Source organism: Manis pentadactyla, chromosome 11, assembly GCF_030020395.1.
Source record: "Manis pentadactyla isolate mManPen7 chromosome 11, mManPen7.hap1, whole genome shotgun sequence".
Classification (NCBI taxonomy): Eukaryota; Metazoa; Chordata; class Mammalia; order Pholidota; family Manidae; genus Manis; species Manis pentadactyla.
This window is the reverse complement of record NC_080029.1, coordinates 75,323,584-75,339,729: the sequence shown is the minus strand read 5'-3', so window position 1 is coordinate 75,339,729 and position 16,146 is coordinate 75,323,584. Positions and strand designations below refer to the sequence as shown.

The window sequence follows — 16,146 nt, the reverse complement described above, 5'->3', positions numbered from 1 at the left end:
ACTGCCTGCGTCATTCCCCTCACTTCATCTCATCACACAGGCCTTTTGTCACCTCATATCATCCCAAGGAGAAGGGTAAGTACAGTACAAGTAAGATATTTTTAGAAATACCACATTCACATAGTTTTTATTACAGAAAATAGTTATACTGTTCTATTTTATTGTTCTTATTACTCTCTTACCATGCCTAATTTATAAATTAAGCTTTAGCATAGGTACATATGTATAGGAAAAAACATGGTATTTAAAGGATTTGGTACTATCCATGGTTTCAGGCATCCACTGAGGGTCTTGGAACATAACCCCTGCAGATATGGGGGACTAGTATATATAGTTCAGGAAATGTCCAAAGCAAAGCTTAAAGTATAATGTGACCTTATCCACAAAAACACCTTCCTCAGAGGCATTCAACCTTCTGCCTACAGGCAGGTCCTAAAGTATCCTTACTTTACAGATGAAGTAACTGTGGCCTAGAAAGGCTGAGTGACTTGCAGATTATGTTTCAAGCTTATCTTATCTTTGTTTCAGAGAAAGATCTTTACTCAAATGTCACCTTCTCTGTGACCACCTTATTTAAAATTGTCCCTTGCCTCTCCCTCTGAATACATCCCTATCCCTCTTCCCTGCTTTATTTTTCTCCATAGCATAGTTATCATTTAACATATTACATATATTTAGAGATAGCTTACCTACTGAATGGTGCCTTTTGGTACACTTAAAGCTGGCATTCCAGAGGCAGAGGAATGAAACAGTGACTAGAATGTGCCTTGGAGATTGTGGGTTTTGGGCCTTGACTTCTATTGAGAAGGGACTCTGCCAAGTAAAAGGATCTTGGAAGTCTACTTAGGTGGGTTCAGCTTCTAGGTGAAGGATTAGGCTAGTCATACGTAATGTTTGGAAGAAGATATCGGAGAAATTAGACTTTCGGGTTCCTTTGCTCTTGGGCTTGGTCCTGGGGGAGGACAAGAGAGATCTAAGGGGCTCAGGTTCCTTACAGCAAAATCTACAGGTTAGTCCAGTTATGAATAAGGTGACTACATTAAAGTTTCAGATTTATGCAAAGTATAGTCATTAATGAAAATGGATTACTTATTTATAAAAGGATTCTGGGTGTTTATGTGCTATAGATAACAAAACCCTGGACTAAGGCTTCACAGCTCTGGGTTCCAGTCTTGGCTTTGCAACTAATTTTCTGGGTGAACTTTGGTATGGCACTTAACTTTTCTAAAGGTGGTTTTCCCTCTTTCTCTCTGGGTTGTAGGAATCATGTGAGGTCATAGGTTTAAAAGACTTTAAAGCATATAAAGGAAGGAAGTGAATATTAGCACATATTAGGTGACTTCTAAGAGCCAGCCACAGAAAAATTAACTCATTAATTCTTCACAACCACTTGGGCCATTTTATAGATGAGGGAACTGAGGCTTGTTTGTCTTTCCAGTCAGTAATTTTTTTAGGGTTCTGGGTCTACTGCATGAGCTGCTTCCTAGGACTTGGGTCTTGGTGCTTAGGAGACTTCCAGGTGACCCTGCCCTGACTGCCCTTCGGAGTGCTGCTGCTTGTCCTCACATGATTCTGCACCAAAGTTCAAGATAAATAAATGGTTATTGTTATTCAGTGGTATTAAAATGGGAGTCATGAAACATAGCAGTCCTGAGCTATGTTCTGTGTCAGTAGCCTGGATGGGATAGATTAGAGTGGTCCCAAGATTTTGGGTTTTGCCCAAACCCAGTAGACTTCAGCATTTATCTGCTGACACCTTCTTGCAGTCTTCTCCTTGGGCTTCTGTGACACACTCTCCCACTTGTCTTTGTATCTCTGCATTTCTTCTTGGTCTCTTTTGGTTCAAGCACCTTTCTCTACTCCTTTAATGTTAAGATATCTTAAGAGCCTATCCTCTTCTTTGCTTCTCACTTGGCATTTTCTGTCCAGGTGATGTCATTCATTCCCAAGGTTTTAACTCCACCAATTTCCTAGTAATTTCTTATTCTCTATGTTCAGTATAGATTTCTTCCTTCAGCTTCCAAGTCTTGTATTCCTATGCTTGGTGGGTACTTCCACCTGGATGATCTAACCAAACTTTAGCTTAACATTTCTAAAATGAACTTCATTATTTTCCCATCAAATCTACTTCTTTCATTCACTCTCCCAGTAGGTGGTTCCAGTATCTACCTTATCACCCAAGCATAAAATCTGAGCATTATTATGGAGTTTTTTCTTCACTGTCCCCAATAGGCCATAAGTTAAAGAAATCCAATATTATTTTTCTTTCCTATTAGCACTGTTTTTGTTCAGTTCCTAATCATCTCTAACCTCAACCAGACACAGCCTCCTGTATCCCTGCTTCTGGTTTTGTACCCATTCAGATCTAGCCTCCCATTAGCCACTAAAGTAATCTCTCTGAACACAACTCTTATGATCATTTCCCTGCTTAGACTCCTTCAGTTGCCCTTGAGAGCCTTCCAAATAGTGTTCACATTCCTTAATGTGGTGTACACAGAATCCTTCCTGCTCTATCTCCTGTATGTCTTTGCCTTATGCTTTCTGCTGGGCAGCATCAATCTGCTTTCCTTTGCGCACTCACTGTTGCTTTTTTACAGGCACAGTGCAGCTCCTGGCATATAGTGTGCTCATTAGTTGAATGATAGTGAAATATACAAGTGTGAGAACCACTGGACTAGAAGTATCCCAGTTTTCAGAGCTTCTGGAATAGGACAGTAGGGAACCAACTAGCTAGAAAGCATAAACTTGTCCCCAGTTGAGGGTGTGTGTGAACCACACTGTCTTGGGATTCAGGAAATGTAGACCTAATCTGAGTCTGTCACTTGGGCAACTCCCATCCCATCTCTAGGCCCCAAACCAGTCAGTGAGCAAGGCAGTTCAGGTAATGGGCTCTGGAGCCCAGGCTGCCTGGTTGGAACTCCAGTTGCTCCTCAGTGATTTGGTTCCTTGCCTTGGTTTCCCCATCCCTAAAATGGGTATAGTAATAGCCCCTATCCCCCAGAGTTGTTAAATTAGATGAGTTAATACAGTGCCTGATATAAAGGAAGTGCTGAGTAATTGTTGGTCACTATTATTATTGTTATTATTGAAGGAAATACAGCTGGCCTTGAGAGACCTCTAAATGATAGACAGTTATTAGCGTACATGTAACCTAATGAAGGTAGAGGGAACCCAGGGCTTCTTTTCAGTCCCTGCTCCTGGGATCTGACCTAGCAAATTATATCAGAGCAATTCAGTCTTTCCTATCTGTGGAATGGGCAGGAATAAGACTTTCCTCTAACAAGTTCCTGAAGAGTGGAATTGCCAAAGAAGAAAAAGAACAGAGGTAAAAGAAGACTGCAGATTGTTCCCTATGCCTGTGTCATCCTCCGCCTAGATGCCTTTACTCCTAGGCTTCCAGAGCCCTGGGGTTCTAGCACCCTGGGACAGCCAGGATAACCCTTCCTGCTGCTTGTTTCTATTCTTCCAGGTGTTCATCTTAGAGAATCTCACTGATGGTCATTGTGTGGGAACATCTGCTTAACTGTTGCCCTTTTTGAACAGGCAGAGTTGCCCTGAGGAGTAGTGTCCTTGGTGGTTGGAATGCTGAATCCCTTTCAGTTCTGTCCATTGTAGCCTGTCTAGGCAAGTCTGTTGGGCCTGCCACTTAGAAACACTCCAGCTGAGCTCAGGCCCAGGTCACTGCCCTGGTTTGTGCTCGATTTCCCCATATAAAATGGACAGAGGGAGATACTTTCCATCATTCTGGACATGCTCATTTTTATCTGCTTACTTTCCAAGAAGAGATACTTAAACCTAGCACTTAATTGCTAAAGAGTCTGTCAGAAATACAAGGTGCAAAGTCAGGACACTTGTATGTGGCTTTCCCCATGAGCTGTGCTTCATCTTAGCTTTACACTGTTGACCTCCACTTTCTTGGGTTCTTTCCTTGCTTCCTGAAGTACTGTTAAATTGTTTTGCTCCTCAGATGAGAAAGAAAGTGGCAAGCCCACCACACAGGTCCCTCGCTTCTGGTCCTAATCATGGGCAGAGCCACATACTGAAGTTAGGCAGATTCAGAGAAGAGACAGCAATAAGGCTCACCTAATAAGTCACCTAGCTGTCTGTCTACACTAAAGTTTCCAAGGGGGTGATCCAAACAATACTTGTTACTGCAGTCATCTTGGAGATTGGGGGGAGTTGTTAAAGTGCATATTTTGGGTCTTTCCCCTGTCCTAGTGAATCATTCTCTGGAAGGTAGCCTGGGAATAAGTATTGTAACCAAGCTTATTGGGTGATTCTTATACTTAATCAAATTGGAGAATCATGGCCTTAGAGGCTGGTGTTTTTAGTCTGGGATGGCATGGAGCAGGGGACAAAAGTCTGGAGGAAGGCTAAGCAACCACATTGAGTACATGTCAGGGCGGTTCTTGGGCTTCAGCAGAAAACATCCCACTCAAACATCTGGGATTTCCTCAGTGGCAGCTCTTGAGGCTCTGATGGAGATGGAGGAGGATATGGGGCATCTACCAGCAATCCTGACAGAAGGTTGAGAGCAGTGAAATGACCCATCACTCCTTGCCTCTAGCCCCAAAGTGATGTGAATAGTCAGATGGGTCTGACCAAAACAGGTACCATTTTAATCTTAGCTTCATTCATTCAGCAAATGTTTATTGAGCACCTCCTCTGTGTCAGGCCCTGTTACTGGTGCTTAGGACACATTCATGAACAATGCAAAGATCCCTACCCTTGTGGAGCTTAATATGCCAGAGGTGAGAACAGAAAATAAACAATAAACAAATAAGTCAATTATATAGTTATGTTAGAAGGTAACAAATGCAGTGGAGAAAACAAGAAGTCGAGCAGGGCTGGGTGGGGGGCAAGTGTCAATATTAAATACGGTGTTCAGCCTCCTGAGGAAAGAGCAGGAGGGCAGGGAACTGGCCATGCAGTTGTGTGGGGGAAGGCACACCAGCAGACAGTGGCACAGAGAGCAGTCAGTGCAAAGTCCCTGGGGGTAGAGAACAGATCTGGTGTGCCCTGCATTCTGGGGCTCAAGGTCTTAAACCACTTTTCTAGAAAACTTACTACCATGGCATTACATATTTTCATGCATTGGGCCTCAAAGGTATCTAACAGGAGCCTTAGGATACATGTGCTAAGCTGTAGAATTGGAGAAGGGTAACCCTGGGAAGAACCTCAGGCACACTTCTGTCTTTATAACAGACATGCAGGAAAGTAAAGTGCCATGCTGAAGGGGTGGCAAAATAGGACCAGTCCATAGACTCCCTTCCTGCTCAGTAGTGTTAGATTTTGCTGGGCAGTTTTGTTTGCAATTAACTTTCCAGGTGGATGGGATCAGGGCACAGCTTGAAGGGTTGAAGTAAGCTGATCGATGGTGGGGGGCTGTAGAAGTGGTGGCCACTGAGGACTTTTCACTTTTCCCAGGGTTTCCTGAATGCCTTTGCTTTTCCCTCTGCATAGACTTCCTGCCCCCCAGGGGCCATCACTGACCAGTATCTGCCCCCTCTTTGCTGCTAATGGTGGGAGGCTTAGAGAGTGGCTGTCAAGCAGAGTGATGGTTCTAGAAGACAATATACAGTTTATTGATATTAAAATTTTGAATCTCACTTCTGCTGCCATCATTGTAAAGAGTCAGCCAGGCTTGGCAGTGTTTTTTGATAATAGAATAATCATTATTTATATCACAGCTCTGGAGAGCCTATGCTACTGACAATGACTTGGTGCCTGGGTGTTGGAAAGACAAAATGGGCTCTAGAAGGGAAAATAAATAGAGTTTGAATCTATGACCCGAGCTGGACTTTGGCCTGGCTCACTGACTGACCACTGGGAAGCTGGTAGTTTAGCAAAAATACCACTCAAAGATAAAAGCAGCCCTGAGATACTTCCTTTACAAAATGTGTCCTGTGAGAACATCTGGGTTTACCCCTTTCTCTCTCAGGTTGGGTAGTTGACTCCACTTTATCCCCCCTTTTATCAGATAGTTCCTCACCTAGAGGAGTGGTCAGCAGGTGGACAATGGGTCACACTGAAGTGGCTCTGTCAGCCCAGTGCCAAAGGGACACTGTCCTGTCAGGATCACGGGAGGGAAGGAGGAAATGGGATTAGCCAGTGTGTTGATAGACTTCTAGAGCTGCAAGCATCATTCTTGGATGTTTGGATGTAGATCTCTTTGCAAGTCAAAATTGTATTTCAAAGCTGTTCTTCCTTAAAATGGTGTGGTGATTTATCTTGTGAAGAGAGTCATCACTCTTGTGAAGTTGTGGGGGTGTTTCTATGCTGGGAGGGTTGGTATGTAGTGGGATGGGTTCACACAATAGGACCCAGAAAGCAAAAACAGTTCAATAATGTTCTTCAACCTTTGAAATGAGCTGGACCCCACCTTTCTGCATTGTTCTTCAGCTCCCCAAAGGGCCATGCAAGAAAGATGGGGCTCACACTGTGGCAGTAGGATGGATTCTCAGAAGCTCAGGAAGGCTGTGAGGCCTGGCAGGTGTCTGAGGCTGCCTCCTCATTCTCCTCGTTCTAGTGAGTCGTGTCCCTGCAGGTTGAAGACAGCCTCTTGAGGACTCTGGTAGAGAGGTTAACTTATCTTAGGGACTCCAGATGCCAAAGTAAGAAGGACAGGGAATGGGCAAGTTGCTAGGAATATAGCAGGAGATGTCCCAGGAGACCTTTGGGGTTTCCTGACCAGAAGAGATTGAGGTTGTGAGGGAGTAGAAGCTTTGGTTTGGTACCAATGGTACATGGGGTGAGCATCCTAGAAGAGAAGCTCTCACACCAGAATATCAGGAACACTTGGGGAGATTTTGTAAACACTTCTGTCTCCAGCCTCATTACCACTGGAAAACAGAATACACTCCACAGTCAGGTAGGTGCTGAGGGGTTCCAAAGGTTGGGGTGAAGGCAAAGTGCAGCAGTGGAAAAGACCAGGCCCAGGCCTTAGTCAACAGAGGGAAAAGGGGTCTAGGTGAAGCTCTTTAAGAGCATATGGGACTGATAAACCCCACAGTGACCTTGTCCTGGAGTTTTAACAACAGAACATAGAGAAATGGAGTGAGGCTAAAGATCAGGAAATCTTGGCCCTAATGTCAGTGTTGTGATTTAGTATCTCTGTGACCTTGGATAAATCTCTTCCCCTCTCTGAGTCTCAGTTGCTTCTACTGTAAAATTAAGAAGTTAGGCTTAATGGTCTCTTTCCACTCTGAAAGTGTGGGTCTGTGATTCTAAAAAGTGGTATGGTTTTTGCACCATGATCTGGTACATTACATGTGGAAGACTGGAGTCTGATGCTGTCCCTTTGTTTATGGAATCCAGCTGATCCATCCACCAGCATCCAGGCCAGAAGCACCCCTGGCCACTTGATAGCACTTTCCTTAAGTGGAACACTGCTTCTGTGGGAATAAAACTAATTAAATTAGAAAATTAAAAAATGAGGGTTCCGTAGCCCAATGAGTTTGAGTATCTGTGGGTTAAACACATTCAACAGTTTCTTTTTTTTTTTTTTACTTGGGTATCATTAATCTACAATTACATGAAGAACATTATGTTTACTAGGCTCCCCCCTTCACCAAGTCCCCCCCACATACCCCTTCACAGTCACTGTTCATCAACATAGTAAGATGCTGTAAAATCACTACTTGTCTTCTCTGTGTTGCGCAGCCCTCCCCGTGCCCCCCCAACACTATACATGCTAATCGTAATGCCCTCTTTCTTCTTCCCCGCCCTTATCCCTCCCTTCCCACCCATCCTCCCCAGTCTCTTTCCCTTTGGTAACTGTTAGTCCATTCTTGGGTTCTGTGATTCTGCTGCTGTTTTGTTCCTTCAGTTTTCCTTTGTTCTTATACTCCACATATGAGTGAAATCATTTGGTACTTGTCTTTCTCTGCCTGGCTTATGTCACTGAGCATAATACCCTCTAGCTCCAACCATGTTGTTGCAAATGGTAGGATCTGTTTTTTTCTTGTGGCTGAGTAACATTCCATTGTGTATATGTACCACATCTTCTTTGTCCATTAACAGTTTCTTTTTTTATATAAGATGCCTCAGAGCCCTTAACCCACCAATGTGCATTTTGAATCTCTTAAGAGGGGAAAATATACACTATTGCCCAAACTAATATGATTGTAGAATCCATTTTTCTGAGAAGTTTCATGATACTTGGCATCTCTCTTTCTTTAAAAACAATAGCAACTTAAAGAGATGGCCCTTACTTACCTGTCCCCAAATTCTTGACCTTTGAGGCAGGTGGGAATGTCCCCTCCTCCTACTCTGGGACCCCAAAGGCAGGCAGTCTTTTGTCATGGTCTTCCTAGGGCAGCCTGGCAGTCAGTGCCGGTGATTTTCTGCTACTTGCTGTTGAATTCCCATTGAACTGACACCTCAAAATTCCCCATAGTGATCCCCCATGTCTCCCTGCAGCAGATGTTCACAGAATGCCCCCTTCACCTTGACAGAGAAGGGCAAGTCAGCATGAGCTCCTCTGAGTTGAGCACCTTCTCGGTGAACTGGTCTGAGGGTCACTGTGACTGGACTGACAGGTAGTAGCTGTTGACTCTCTCGTTTGGAGTTGGTTTTCCGTAAGTGACAGGAAAAAAGCTGCCTGAGTCCCCCACCCTAGGAATATGTACTTCTCTGGGCTGGACTGGGATGGAAGGTAAGCCTGGGGATGAGGAATTGGCCATGTCTTATTTGGGCAGGAAAGATTGGGTTGCACTCTTTGGACTCAGTTTTCATACCCATTTTCTGTGCTCCTGTCTCGTCACTCTGCCTTCTTTCTCCTTCGTCCTTCTTTGGGTTCTTCCCATCTCCCCCCTGTTCTTCTAAGCAGACAGGCTCTCCTTCCTCCTCCCCAACCCAATCTCCCAATCTCCTGTTCACACTCTCTTTGCCACCCCCAGCCTGGCAGCCTGCCCTGTAGGAATGTTAATTAGCACTCACAATTTAATTAATTCAGTAGCTAATTAATGATTGGGGGGTGGGTAACTGGGGTGCAGGGGAGTTGGGGGCTAGAAGTGGCAGAGGGAGAAATAGCGGAGACTGCAGAAGGCATCGCAGATGGCTGTGCGGTGGCTGGCACCGTGCCCACCGCCATGGATGCAAACACGCGCACGCACACATACACACACACACGAAAAGGAAAGGGTGATCGAGGAATAAAATCAAAAGCAGGGAGAGAAGGGCACAGGGGCCCTGGGAACTGGGGGTGGGGAAGCTCTAGATCTATTTGAATCTGCTCCGGAAGTGGAAGAGGAGAAAAAAAGAAACCACCACAGGCGCAGAGAGAAGAGAGCTCTCCCGATACCCCACCCCACCCCCACCCCACCCCAGCCACCCCTCCTCCCTGGCATGGGATTCATGGGCACCAGCTGAGGACAGGGTCCCCTCCCTCTGCCTGCCATAAATATTGGCACTGAAGACCTAGACTTAGAAGGACAGGACATTTCCAAAGAAAATAGTTTTTCCTTTAAATTCCTTTTAAAATATATATGTATATATATTTTAAAAACGTTGCACCCGTTTTGGTGTGAGGGCGAAGGCGAGTCAAAGAAGGTGGCCGAGCCAGGAGGAGAGCGCAGATGCTTGGTGGTGGTATGGTGTGGTGAGTTGTGGGGAGGAGGAGAGGGGGTCTGACAGAGGTCGGGGGTGGGCGGAATGAGGACCCTGTTTTCCTCTTTTCGTTTTTGCTGTGGATGAAGGAGAGAGAGAGAGAAAGAGAGAAAGGGGGTGGGGAGCGAAGCGAAACAGATGGCAGAGTGGAGAGGCGGCAGCCAGTGCCGGCACTGCCCAGTCTGGGCGGACCTAGCTCCCCACTGCCTGCCAGCTTTCCAAATGCCACCCTTCCCCCATCCTCCTCTCTCCCCATCCCCCCAGCTTGGCACTAATCTCGGAGAGAGAGGGAGGGAGGCTGGGCAAAGAGCATCTGTTCCCTCCATTCTCCCAGCTCCATCGGCTGCCAACCTAGGGCCATCGCCTGCCTCCATCACCCCTCCGCCCGCCTGCCCGCCTGCCTACCCACTCAGTCCCAAATGGGTGCTGGATCAGGTGGCCACCTGGATCGAATCTGGCCGCCTCCTCGGGTATACCAGTCACTACGCATTGCTGTGTGTCTGCCACCGCTGCCTGGCACTCCGGGTCGTGTGTGTGTGTGTGTGTGTGTGTGTGTGTGTGTGTGTGTGTGTGTGTGCGCGTGCACGCGCATGTACATGTACGGGTAAACGTGTGCTGTATGTGAGCCTCCTGGGCATGGGTGGGGGTTGGCACTGCAGCTTCCAGCCTAGTGTCCAACCAGAAGGACAGAGGGATGTAGTGGGGGAAAGAGTGGAGAGGTTTGGGGCCTGGGAGGGCAGAAGAGGGTGCTTGAGTTGCTTCGTGGCACTGCAGCTGCCACCCTTGTGCCCGCGGAGGTGGGGGGAGATGAATGGGGAGAGGGCAGCAGCAGGAGTCCTGGCACTCTGGGAGGAAGGCTCAGTACCCGCAAGCCACTGGCATCACATCTGTCAGTCTGGTGGCCGGTGGGTCCGTGGGAACAGGGCCCAGGAGGTGGAGAGGGCAGGGGAGGATTTGCTGCTATTCTGTCCTAGACCTCAGCCCTGACAGTCGGCTGGACTAGGAGGTATTAGCCCTCTTCCAGTTGGAGAAAGTAAAGTGGTGGGAAGAGTAGTTCAGAAGTGCCAAGAAGGTGCCTGGGAGCCAGCAGGAAGGATTGCACCAGCACTCCCCAGGGAGAGCTCACTGGGGCTGGCAGGCTGGCCCTTTGTGAGAAGGCAGGGGGTCCTGGGCATAAGGCAGGTGGGTGCTGGCCAGCAGCCTGTCATGGGCCCTGGCGCCGTGTGGAATGGGAGGGCAGCTGCACCTCTTGCCAATCTGGTTGGGAGGGTTGCTGTGCCAGGAGTGAGGGGAGGAGGAGAGTGGTGTGTGTGTGTGTATTTGGGAGAAGAGACTTTTTTCTGCCAGGACCTCCTTCCTGTTCCCTCTTAGACATGGGGATTGGAGCAACGGGCTGAGAAAGGCTGAGGACACAAAGGAGCAAACGCACCATTGCCAGGACCCCAAGGAAGAGGGTGGAGAGCGCTGTCATCCTGCCTGGCTTCCAACTGGTGTCCTGCTGAAGGTGGTCAGATCTTCTTGCCTGGTCTGTATATGTCACTGTGGGGGCACAGGGGGAAGGGGAAGGGCTGGCTTGCTGAGCTGGGATCTAGAATGAGAAAGGCACCTTTCTGCGGATCCCGTTTGGACTCTACTCTACAAGTGAGGAGTCTTGATTTGCTCCTGGTGCCTTCCTCTGCTCCCCCTCCCTCCATTCCACTCTTTCATCTCTCCATCACCACCTGGGTCCTACGGCTTGGCACCCAACCAACTAGATGCCGCCACGCTTGGCAGTGCTGCACTGGCACGTGATCAGTGTCTCAGATCCTGGCATTGCGGCAAACCCAAAGCTGCCAGACGTGCTCACGACTGCCACTTGGTGGCAGAGGGGTGGGGGCATGGTGCCTGCTGTGGTGCCAGGCACGGGGCGGAGCTGCGTGCCGGGAGTGGCATGAAAGGATGCCCTCCACAGCTGGGCTGCATCACCGCTCTGCAGCCAACCCCAGCTCTACCTTCCTCCCAGCTAGACAGCCACCTCCCTCCTGCCCTCACTGCTCTTAAGAAAGGGATGTAGATGGCACCATACTCAGTGTTTGAACAGTTTTTCCAGGGGGAGCTGTCGATAGAGGGACGAGCATAGCTGAGAGACACATCCAAGACTCCGGGCCAGTGGACCATGCACCTCTATGGGCAGCAAGGACAGAGGAAATCCTGGGAGGATGATGGTGTGAGAGCCTGGAGAAAGGCCAGCCAGCCATGTTGTCACAGAGGTGGTGCCAGAAGAGATTGGAAGGGAAGGAGGAGGAAGGAGAGCCCCTCAGGTCTTGCTGTTGGATGGTGAGGTGGTGTGTGCCTGTATTTCATTCTGCCCTGTGCTTTGTGAGTATCTGAGCTGTGGGTGAGAAGAACCAGTTCTTTCACCCTTGTCAAAAAGCCCATATTTGGTAACAAGCCTAGAACCTTGGAGAAGTGCTCTAGGTCTAGAGAGAAGACAAAGCACTGGGAACTTGTCCTTCTGCAGAGACGATTCAGGGAGATTTTGTTTAGGAATTTCTCAGTGGCACCCCAGTTAGAGTTGGATAAATCTCCGTATCTTTGAACTCCACCCATAGAAGGGAGACCACAGATTAGCAGTGAGCCCTGTTAGAGAAGAAGGCCCCTAGGAGGAGAGCCCCCAGCATCTGTGGTGACAGTGACCTCCAGGGACAGTGCCATGGGCAGTCCCACAAAACTGGACCTTGGGGCTCCATTGGAAGAACTGCCAGCAGGGTGGGCTTTCCTTGCTTTCTGGGTAGCCCGACACTATGCATGCGTCAGTGACTAGGAAGCCCTTTGGGTAGAAGATTTGGCTCTAGGTGATGGGGGGTGGGGGCTGGGTGTCTCTGATGGAGGACAGGGCCTGCCTAGAGGGAAGTAAAGCCATTGCCAGGCTGGGCTGAGCTGAGCTGCCTGGGGCTGGAAGAGTTCCAGTTGCAGCATCTCTGGAAGTGGATGGCAGCTTCAGACGCAGCAAGGTAGTTTCCAGAGCAGAGGAAAAAGCAGGGAGGCACTCACCCAAAGGGGTGAGTGGACAATGTTTGTATCTTTTCTCCTCTTCAGGAACAGCCAACATAAGCAGGAGACACAGTTAGATCTGCAATATGTTGGAGGTGGGGGTGATGCCAGGATAACGAAGATGACAAATCCAAGGTGATGTCAGGCCCCTGGGTGGTAGCCCCTGTGTGGCAGGGTGGGCACTGGGGGCAGGTCACAGATGTATATGGGCTGAGCAGCCTAAATCAGTGGTTCTCAAACTCCAGGGAGCATAGAATCCTTCAGGAGTTTCCGATTCAATTGGGCTGTGATGTGCTCCAGGAATGTGTTTTAAACATGCACACTCAGGAAACGATGATGCATGTGGACGAAACTTTGGAGAAACGCTGTTCTAGGAGATAACAGTCACCTTGTAAGACAGTCAATCTAGTCTGGATTGCTCATGCCTTTTGCGTTTTTCTTCTTCATCCCCAACTACATTCATGTCTTTGTGCTGCCATGCATGTGATATGTGTGTTGTGGGATGTGTATGTGGGTGTTTCGGGTGGGGACAGCAGGGGGAAAAGGAGAGGCTGTGAGGTCCAATCAGGCAGGTGTAACTTGGAACGATGCTTCTCATGGGCAGCAGTTGCTTCAGAAAACCCCCTAGGGAACATTTTCAAAAGTCAGTCTTCCTTTCAGCCCCAGGTTCTGATGATGGACTCTGCCCTGTTTCTGAAAGTGTACCAGAGAACCACCAGGTTAGGAGCATTGTCATGAGATGGCTCTGTATGGTCTGGTTGGATTTGTGTGGATTCGGTGGCTCGGTACAGGCTGTCCTTGTTTGCTTCCTGGAGGCAGGTCTGGGTCTGGGTGGTTGAAGTAGGAGGCAGCAGAGTGCAGGGCCTAGCGTTCTGCCACCACTCAGCAAGTAGCTGATGGTGCTGTTGTTTGAGTACTTGGCAGGGCTATTGAGGAGTGAGCTCAGTGTACACTGTCCTTTTAAGGCCAGTGGGAAAGCCATGGTGCAGGGTTGGAAATCAGAGAGGGACTGATATGTGGAGCAGTGCTGAGCTCCTGCTGATTACTTGCTTCAGTATTCTAGCAACTGTTTGTGTAAGAGTGCATGTCAGTCCGGTAGGATTGTAAATCAATCCCAGGTCACCTTTCCACATCAACTTTCTGGTCCACCTATAATCAACCTGCTTCCCCACCAGCTTCTAGCAAGACACCTACCTCTCCATGGCTGGGGAGCTGCAAGAAAACACCAGGCTCAGACCACTGACAAGGAGTAATGCTGTTTACCCTTTGTCTATCCTCTGTGTGGAGGGTTGTCCAGGTCCTTTACATAAAGGAGTGTGACAGGGTGGATCCTCACCTGATACTGTGTTCTTCCCATAAAGTGCAATCTCTACCTGGGAGGCTTTCCCTGGGAATCATTTCCCATCTGTCCCCAAACTCATAAAGCCATGACAAGACATCTACAAATATCTTCTCTCCCACTTTTCTTTCACTTGACTTTTTCACAATGTATCCAACCTGAAATCCCATAGACCTGAAGCATGGTCTATAGCCTTTCTTGCTGTTAGCAAGAGCTTCCTTCGTATTGGGGCATTTCTTCCTTACTCAATGCTCTAGAAATGACATCCTCATGACTTAGAAGTTTCTCGCTAGTTGCTCCCAACTGGTGGTTTGAGCTTGCCACCTAGAGAGAAAAGCTCCCCATTCCTGGTCCTTCCTGCAGCACAGGGTCCCAGCCAAGTGATAGATCTTGTGCCTACATGCCCAGGGGCGCATCCTTGCTGTGCTCGTGTGAATCCTTATAGCGCTCTCTGCGTGGTTCCGCTTTGTTTCTGATGATGGGCTTGCTTGTTTCCTTGGTGCAGTTATACGCGCAAAGCTCAGTCTTTTAGGTGTGAGTATCTCCACAGGGATGAATGACTGGATAAGCAAATGTCTGGGAACAAATCAGGGTAGTGGAGATTTGGGGATTAGTGGTCTGTAAGCCCTGCCTGAAAGGGGTTAAGGAACAGAGAGAAGGAATTAGCAGTAGGTGCTTTTGTGCCTGAAGTAAGGGGTTCTCTTGGTTCTTGTGCATGCTTTTAGAGGTACACTTCATGGGTAGGAGCTTGGGGAAGAACACGTTTCTTTCTGTAGTCTTGTTGCAGACTCTGCCCCAGTTGGCTAGTAAGGCTTCCCACGTTCTGATACTCCACCAGCAGACTTGTTTTTTGTTTCTAGTTGAGCATTAGGTACCTTAAGTCATCTTCACACAGCCTCTGGTTTGGAGTAAAGAGAGCAAGCTCATATCCACCTACTGCCTCCTGGGACTGATGCTGTCAGTAAAGAGGGTGGACCAGAACTGGGATGCTTTAGGGCCCCACTATGTCACAAACCCTAGGCCTTTGTCCCAAGCCGTAAAAAACCATGAGCCACGAATTTAAGCTCACTTTTGGGTTTGGGGGGGATGGGGTGTACTGCAAGATTGTTGTTGATGTGCCAGGTGCTTGAGTTGGGTCTGCTCCTCCCTAGGAGAAGCAACACGATTTACCCTGGGTAACCTGGTGTCCACCTCTGGCGCCCTGTGTACGGCCATGCTGACTCAGCCTGTCCCCCAGAGTGGCCCCTGCGCATCTCTAGAGCGGGAGTGCCGTTTCTGAGAACATCTGGTCTGAGAAAGGGTCTGGGGAGGAATGCTTCCTGCCACTGGGAACACAGAATGGTGCACACTCCACAAGCGTGTGACCGACCTGAGTCAGCAGAGTGAGCCAGGCTCTTCTGTTGCCCAAATCACAGGGTTCCTGTTAAGGACAGCTGCTTAGAGTGAGCTCTTGGCTACTCCAGTGAATGTACATGGTGTCTCCATGCCAGGGCAGCTGCGTGTAAGAGAATATGTTGGAGGGCAAGAGGAGAAGAGATTTCTAGCTATATTAACTCTTGGTGGAAATATTCATGGTTTAGACTAAAGCCAACCCATCCTGGCTGTAAATCCCTGAAATGAATGACACTACACCTCTAATCATCCCAGGCCAGGTATTTGCCAAGGTGTTCTTTAAAATGTTTCCTCTTTTTCTTCTTTTTTTATACACAAGTCATTCCCAGAAAGTACAGAGTGGAAAAGCTCCTTTTCTTCATACACATGCTGCTAAGAAAATAGTTTTACACGCAGAACTTCAATGGGAGAGGGAAGATAGAAGGGAGGGAGGGTGCAAGAGAGACACTGAGAGGCAGGGGAAGGGGCAGCAAGAGCAAGACCTCAGCAGGGCAGGCCCTCCCCTCTGGCCTGCGTTTGTGACGGGCATTTTTGGAATCATTATAGTAACAAAGTCCACCCTACCCCGGTTTGCTAGAGTTGGAGCTTTTAATTTTAGAAATTAACTGGACTGGACATGAGATTCACAGAACATATGGGGACTAGGGACGAGCTGAGCCCCCACCCACTCCACTCCCCTCCCATCTTTTCTGCACATAAGCCACTGCTTTGGTATTGACATGTTCACAGAGCAGAATGACAGAGACTGGGAAATCTCAATCCCAGGGCTGAAT

At 48.2% G+C, this 16,146-nt stretch overlaps 1 protein-coding gene across 10 annotated transcripts in view; it reads left to right on the top strand.

The window, feature by feature from the left end:
- Positions 1–16,146, top strand: part of NGDN (neuroguidin) — a 60,737-nt gene that overhangs the window by 22,783 nt on the left and 21,808 nt on the right. For 5 of the 10 annotated variants that reach the window (XM_057488575.1, XM_036884628.2, XM_057488574.1 and 2 more), the window contains 2 exons: positions 9,944–10,079; positions 10,981–11,134. In XM_057488575.1, the coding sequence (XP_057344558.1) occupies positions 9,944–10,079; positions 10,981–11,134 (290 nt within the window). Of the gene's footprint in view, positions 1–9,943; positions 10,080–10,980; positions 11,135–12,687; positions 12,778–16,146 lie in introns of those variants that run through there. The other 5 variants (XM_057488572.1, XM_036884630.2, XM_036884629.2 and 2 more) reach the window with 2 other exon arrangements.